This window comes from Anser anser (assembly GCF_964211835.1).
Source record: "Anser anser genome assembly, chromosome: 2".
Taxonomy (NCBI): Eukaryota; Metazoa; Chordata; class Aves; order Anseriformes; family Anatidae; genus Anser; species Anser anser.
This window is the reverse complement of record NC_139721.1, coordinates 20611180-20618952: the sequence shown is the minus strand read 5'-3', so window position 1 is coordinate 20618952 and position 7773 is coordinate 20611180. Positions and strand designations below refer to the sequence as shown.

Sequence of the window (7773 nt, the reverse complement as noted above, 5' to 3'; positions counted from 1 at the left end):
TACCTACCGCAGCAGGAGACGACGAGGAGCAGGAGCTGCGCTGACCTCCATGCCGGGGAGCCTCCTGCGCTCCCCCAAGGGGCCATAACCCCGGCCCGCGGCGAGGCGACGAGCAGCCGGACCTGCCACCGCCGCGCCCCCGACACGCAGCCGGAGCCGCCGCAAGCGAGAGGAGGGGGGGGGGGGGAGCCGGCCTCGTCTCGCCCCCCCGCCGGAGCTGCGGCCTCGGGGAGCGCTAGCGGCCCGCACTCGCCCGCCTCATCCGCCCGCCCGCGGAGCCATGAGCAGCCGCCTCCGCCGGCCTCGGCCTCCTTCCCTCCGCCCCGCAAACGCTTCCTCCTCCCGGCTGGGCTCCGCCGCGGCTGCGCACTGCCCGCCCGAGCGCATGGAGGCGCCGCCGGCAGCCGCGGGGCGGGGCGGAGCGGAGCGGGGCGGTGGGGGAGGGCCCGACCTCGGCCCGGCGCCTCCCGCCCCGGCCGGGCCCGCCCCGCCGCTGGGAGGCCGCGACCCCTGAAGGGAAGGGCCTAAAGCGTGCTCCAAGGAGTTGGAAGGGTGAAACGTCTCCCAGTACTATAGCAGCCGGGCGGCTCGGCCCGACACGGTGCCCTGAAAACGTGTGTGAGAAATGCAGCCCGCTCCGTGAAGCACCGAGACGCCCCAGCCGAGGCGTTTCTGGCCTCCAAATCCGCGTTTCACAAATAAGACCTAAAAAGCAGTGTGTAAACAAAAAGTGAGACTCTGCTGTTGATGCATTGCATCTAGATTTACGGACTAGCTTTGACACTGTACATTTCTGTTGACACTGTACATTTTTAACATATGATTAATCATCCTCCACCGTACATTTCTATTAACATAAAATTAACCATCCTTCACCTTTTAATGACCTTATTTTTCTCTTCCACACCTACCTATTGCTCTCCATTGTTTAACCGAGTATCAAAAGCAAGTAGGATTCACAGTGCAATCTCTATCTTGAATTTTGCAGCGTCAGTTGCAGACTTGGAGAAGTGTTTATTGCCTGAAAGGTCCTCAGTTCTACTAGATGAGCTGATTTATTAGGAAAATAAATTATTACCATTCCTTAAAAGAACAAAAATCACACAGGTAGGGCTTCATTGCTACATCATGACAACATGTTTTGGATCTGACCAGAGTTCTGGCTCCATGAAAGTTGACGCCTGTGGCGAGTGCTCTATTTCTCCTTATTCCTTTCTTTTTTCACTGCTCTTCTCTGATTCCTCCCCCGTTTATTTCCCACCCACCATTTTATTTCAGAAGGAAGAGAAGTATATTGGCAGATACGTCTTTTTTGGAGGCGTGGAGGGGAAATAGGTTGTTATATGAACGAGTATCTTGAAGTAGATGAAGTATCAGTGATAGTCACTAAAGAAGGAAGACAAACCAGACAAGCCTGAATGTTCCCTTACTCTCTGGGAAGTTGTGGCTCAGGAACACCCTGAATTATAGATGATATCATCAAGTTTAATAACTCTCAATGGATTAGTCTTTGGTAAATTTATCCAGTCACAGTTTGAACCTATGAGAGATGTGACTTCACCTCTCAGAAGCCGTAACCATGCATACAAAAAATAGCACTTGAAAGGTGAAAGAAACACAACCTCTATTTACAGATTTATACAAATAAATATTCACAGTGTCTTCGCCAGTAAACTTTTTCTTTCTTTTTCTACTTGCAGGTTTGAGCAACTTCAGTGAAACCTCAGATGCCCTATATTTCCACCCAGTGTATCCCATTCCTCTTTTTGTTGTTAATTATTAACAGGGGGGCAGTGGAAGGATGCTTAGGAAGTCTGATCTGTAGCTGCTGCGAAAGATACTGCTACCTTTATGAACAGATGCAGCACAGAACATGCGCCCACACAGAGACTTCTAACCCTCCCACAGTAATTGCAGCTGTACTTTCTGGGTGCAAGTCCTTACTGGAACTCATTAAACTCTCTTCTGTAGAGATAGGTCAACATTAAACAAACAAATCAGCACATGATCCATAACCTTTCTCTGCTCCTCCCAAAGTTATTTTTGTCTGTCTAGTTCAACCCAATTTCTACCACCCAGTTGCATGTTATTGAGAGATGTGATATGATTCTCTTTCCAGAGACTTCAGTTGCACAACAAAGAAAACATTAATTATCTTTTCAGATTAAATGCTCTTCCAAACATCCCTATTGGCAAAACTGCTTTCAGTCACTCACACAAACAAGTGGTTACCCTTTATCGTGTGCCCAGGTTGATCATTCAAGGCAGTGGAGAGCAAAGCATGAACCCCTGGCATCATGTGCTTAATTTTTACACTGTTCTCAAAGATGCAAAGCAAAGGATGATATGTAAAAGACTCCTGCCTGGGTACTAAATGATCTTGGCAAGCAAAAGGTGAGATAGTGATGTAATGACCTAAGGAACAACCTCTGCAGCTGCGGTTTGCCTACTTATGATGAACTGGATTTTTTAAGTCCAGGGAGGAGAATGTGTTAGGTCCAGACAAGATGCTCATGATATCAGGTAACATCTTCCCAGTAGTCCTCTTAGCAAGCTCACCAAATTTATGAACTTTGACATACTTCAAAAGACTTCTTTCCTGGCGAAGTTATGTGAGAAAAACTTACCCCTATTTTGCAGCTCCTTCTGTTGGCCTCTGCCAAGAGCTCTCTGTCTTCATCTCTTTGATGTTTGGGGGAAAAGTATCATTTTCCTTATGTCTGAAAAGTGCCTAGTAAATCATAAATGTATATACATAAAATTCTAATCATGACTGCATGGATTTTTTTACTCTTATCTGAAGACGAAAAATAAAATTTTATCAGTAGAAGTAATTTTTAAGCAGCACGGAAGTTGACACTGTATTTCTTTTGGATTTTAAGGCAGGTAAAGATAAATTATCCTGAAATTGTACACATGATTGACCTTGAACCAAACCAAGAGTTTCATAACAGTCAATTTTTCTTCTGCTTGAAGTTCAACGTTGTCATGTGAATCTACTGAAGCAGCTTCAGTAAGAATTATCAGGAACCCACTGATGATATTGACTTACTACTTTATTACCCTGTAGTTTACTTTCCACATTGTTTTCTTTTCAGTGATTGTCTTTTTACAGTCACTTCAGCTTTACTTCGTTGCTTGTCACGTGTTTCCTTCTATCTTTGCTCTTCTTTTTTTCTCTTCCTACACCTTCCTCACCAGTTCTCCCTTTCTTCTTTGCCCCTTCAGACTATGCTGTTAGCAAATGCCACCCACAGATGTAACAGCACTTTTACAAGCCATTGTAAAAGTTCCCCCCAGTTCATTCCTTTCTCTGTACTTTTCCTCTGACTGTCTGTAAAATTGTAGGGGGCAATCTTACATCATGTCTCCCTAATGCCAACTTCTGGTTGGGACATCTCGACACCACTTTAATACATAATAAGAAAGGGAACAATTCAAGATGTTGACTAGATCTCAGCTTAATGAAATAAAAAATAGCTTTCCTTTACCAGTTTCATTACTTTCTGTCTCATAAACTCCCTTCATGTGAGGGCATAAGAAATGCTGATATTTTCAGTATCAGATTTTAATTTGGGGTGAGATCTCTACCACGTCTGAATTTACTGCATCTTCTTTTTGCAGAAGAATTCAAGGATTTTATCATAAAAGGGACATCAGTGGAATTCTAAATATGTTTATTTTATGGTATTATTTTTTCCAAATCAATTATTTATAAACTTAAAGTAGAAAAAAGTAGGCATCAGAGGAAGTGAATGTCTCTCCCAGATTTTCATTTGTTCTGCAGCACAGTGTATGAACGTAGAGTGGGACAAAAATGATTTGTTCCATTTTTTCATTTCCATTTCTTTAAATAATATTTAGTTTTTAGCAAACAAACAGATGTTTGCCCAGCAATCGCCTAAAGGGTGCTAATAGACTTGATTTTTTATTCAACATTAATTTTAATACTAGACCACAGCTACCTCAAGTCTAGAGTACCCTACATAACTTTGCTGCAAAGTGATGAAAGACAATAGAAGATGGTGCCAGAAATGTCTGGATCAAGTCCATTGTGTTAAAAATATATCGCATACATCAGAATCTGCTTGCATTGTGCGGGAGTACATATTAATATTGCTGTTGCATGCTGGAGAAAATGCATCAAAGGTGTTATGTGATCATTTACTTCCCTGATATTTATAATTAGTATCGCTATTGTCTAGAGGCCAATCAAGGGTAGGGTCCCATTATGCTTAGGACTGTACAAATATAGGACATGCTGTACAATGTACAGTGGAAAACAGTCCAAATAGTTAGCTTGGCTAACTGCAAATGAAGTATGTCTGGAGCCAGTGACAGTGTAGCTGCATCATCATGACGTTGCACTCAAACTGATTCTGTAGGGCATATTCGTTTAAGCACCGTGCCCCACTAAGTGATTCTGGGATCCACTTTAGTTTTTTCAAACTACCACAAAGCACTTGAAATAAGTCAGGGCTCGTTTTCCATGTTTTATCGTGTGGGAACTGTAGGTTTGCAGGCAGTTTGTGAGCTCTTTTGCCTAAAGTCTAAACGGAGCAACTGGATCCCCAGCAGGGAAAAGGTATTTGTATATAAGCAAGTTTTAAAAACAACCTGCAAAATTTGTTAGCTTGTTTAAAAGCAAATCATATCCCTAATGTAATAGTATTTATTTATTTATTTTCATTTTTTTCCCATGTATTAGATATTATGCTTTAAATATTACAGGCATGTTATGTTCAACTAACTGTTCAGATTAAGTCATGAGTTGTTATCACAGGCTCTGTAGTTTCCCTGACAATGATAGCACCTCTGTCATATGCTGCATGAATGGCTATTGACTAATTATTTAGTTTTAGACAGTTCTGGAAAAGCTGCCCAAGCTTGTTCATTTATTAAAGTATGTTGCTGCTGCAAAGACAATCCAACAGAAGTAGCTTCAGTTTGGAATAAACCTTGTGACAAAGCGTGGCCTAATTCAGTCTGCAATTACAGTGAGTAACATAATGCCTAGATGGGTACTTACAACATGTTAACAACAATGGTGTTAAAACTGCTTTTGTTATTTCCTTATTGTCAACTAAAGCAGTTTAAGTCTTATTGTAGCAATGTGGACCTAGGTGGCAGGCAAATATCAACAAGCTTGGTGATACTTTCATTCCTCTGTCTGTATCCTTAATACCAGACCCAGAAAAGGCGTAAGAACCACTGTATTAGTATAATTTTACTACAGAATTACCAATGTACTAGATAAGCATCTGTGGTTATCTAAACTGGCTGAACAGCATCAAAAGATAGCAGAGAATCTGAGTGTGTAGTCACATCACATCTCAGAAGAAAATCTTGTCTTTTGCTCCAGTCTTTAGAGACCTAAGGCTGCACTTAGCAGACTGCACTTAGCAGCCATTCCCTTACCTTTGGACTTAGCTTCTTGGGAGTAAGGAACAGAATCTGCTTGCTGAAACCTGAAAGAAACTTCTGTCACTAAAATCTCTTACAAAAACCTTTGTGGTTTTTATTTTGTTGTTGTTTGCTTTTTTTTTTTTTTTTTTTTTTTTTACATCTGTGCACACTGCTTTAGAAAACATTGTAATGAAGCCATAAAAAAAGCCTGAGTTTAAGGTCTAGATAAAGCAATGAATTTATAGGCAAAGACATTTGTGTAAAACAGTCAAATAATTTTGAATAATTAGCCAGTCACAGAAAGAGTGTAACTGTTCAGCTGATTCATGGACAGAATGAAGAACTAAACTATTAATGCTATTTCAATTTTAGAGCAGACAAGCCTAAAGACCAAGGGGAAAAGGAAAGAAAGAAATGAAACAAAACAACATCAACAACCAAACACCTGAATATTCCAAAAGAGAGAAAAAGCCAAAACAGAAGACTTCATGATTCGAAAGAACATCAAAAATCTCCTTAATACAAACAGAACATTTCATAAGCACTTTTCAAAACCTAACAGGCTAATTACCTCCTGTAAAAGGAGCTATTAAAAAACATACTTTTTTTTGGCTACATTTTCGATTCTAAATTAAATTTATTTTTTCTTACACCCAATTTTTGAAGCAATTATCTTTTCAAGCTGCATACTGACACTAGTAATATTCTTGATTTTCTAATTAGGTTAAATTAGAACCTTCTGCATGTGGCCTGCACTTACACATCATGTCCCCACTGGTCATTAAGACAGAGCCAGCATGAAGTCTGAAGTAGTGAACTACTTCTAAAATATAGCCCAAGTTAAAAGAAGTGGAGTGAACTGTAGTTTTATAGTCGTAGCTATGTTCTGCATGTAGACAGGTCTGGAAGAAAATGCAACCAATATCAAGTGTTAATATTTTGCCCAAATAACTTCTTTTATCTTTTCACAAGTACAGTTAATCTTTAGCTATGGATCCAGATCACGTGTTTGTCTTGTGGACCCGTGACATCCAAGTGGAGGACTTTGAGTCAGAGGACAGCCAGAGGAGCTCTGCATCCCCTTATCTCTCTCAGAAGCTTACTCAGTCTCCTCAGTATTGCTAAATCTGATTTCTACAGTTCTCCAGAACCAGGACTGAAGTATGTTGTTTGTCTTTCACAATAGCAGTTGGGTTCTCTTTTAAAATTCTTAACAGATTTTGCTTGGCATAGCCATACCTGATGCCATTTCATAGATGTGAGTTGCAATTTGGGGAATACCATGTGGTATAAACTTGTAGAGGAGGGCATGTTTGTGACCGCTCTGCAGGATAGCTCCTAGCTTTGGAGGGAGGAACCCTACAAGAACCAGACAGTTGGAGAAGGATTATGTTACTTCATTGTTACCCTGCCTTTCCACTGTCCCATCCAGTAGAACCCAATGTGCAGAGTCATAATTTGGCTCATAACACGAGTGAAACTGATTTTGCAACAGAAAGTCTACTCTTAAATCCAAAAATTATGATACCTCTTAGGTGAAGGTTAGTGAGAACTGAGTCAGATCATCTAACTAACTGCAGACCTCAACATAATTCGTAGGTTAGTCAAAGTTAGAGAAGGGGTTTCTAAGATACATTCTTGGCTGCTAAAACCAGCAGTAATTGACAACTGCTTGTTTAAGCAAAAGCCTTCCAAGGACTATTACAGGTTTCCACTTAAACTGCTGAACATGACAGTTACTCTGTCAAAAGTCCAAAATTTGTACAGACGTGCATACGTATCATAATCATATAAATAATAAATATTAATATGAATAATACAAATAATAAATTCTTATCTAGGCACCTTAATTTTAATAGTGCCAATTCCAAACAGTCTAGGAGTCATTTTAGGTCTTGTCTTCCCTTTCCCCAAATCACATGCTTACTTAAAAATCGTAAGACTCAGAATAAGACTTTGCATATGACTTGACTCATAAAACTTGGCAGTACCATTATATGCTCACCCATTTAAGCTAAGTCAAACACCATGTGGCACTATGTTAAGAGTGCCAGGGATTTGCAAAGCTCTACAAGTCCCAAAGATGAACGTGAACTTTTTAGTTGTGAAGTGTGTGCAAAACACACATGCAAATTAGAACTTAAGGCAGTTAATTTTTTTTTCTTTTACATGTACAAAGGTATTTTATAGAGCATTCTAGTCTACTCTGACAAAACTACCTTTATTTGAAATCTACTGTATAAACTTAACTTTATTTGTAAATTCAAACCTGTATGAAATTGCACAGAAGATAGAGTAAGTGCATTTCAGGACTTTTTAAAATACACAAAAATAAGAAAGGAAGATGACATTCACATTTTGTCACCT

At 40.4% G+C, this 7773-nt stretch overlaps 1 protein-coding gene across 2 annotated transcripts in view; it reads right to left on the bottom strand.

Moving 5' to 3' along the window:
- LRP12 (LDL receptor related protein 12) overlaps positions 1–369 on the bottom strand; it is a 51742-nt gene extending 51373 nt beyond the window's left edge. The window contains exon 1 of one of the 2 annotated variants that reach the window (XM_083827433.1): positions 8–369. In XM_083827433.1, coding sequence (XP_083683559.1) covers positions 8–86 — 79 coding nt within the window. In that variant the 5' untranslated portion in view covers positions 87–369. The remainder of the gene's footprint in view (positions 1–7) is intronic. The other variant, XM_083827434.1, reaches the window with a different exon arrangement.
- Between the last annotated feature and the right edge of the window lie 7404 nt (positions 370–7773).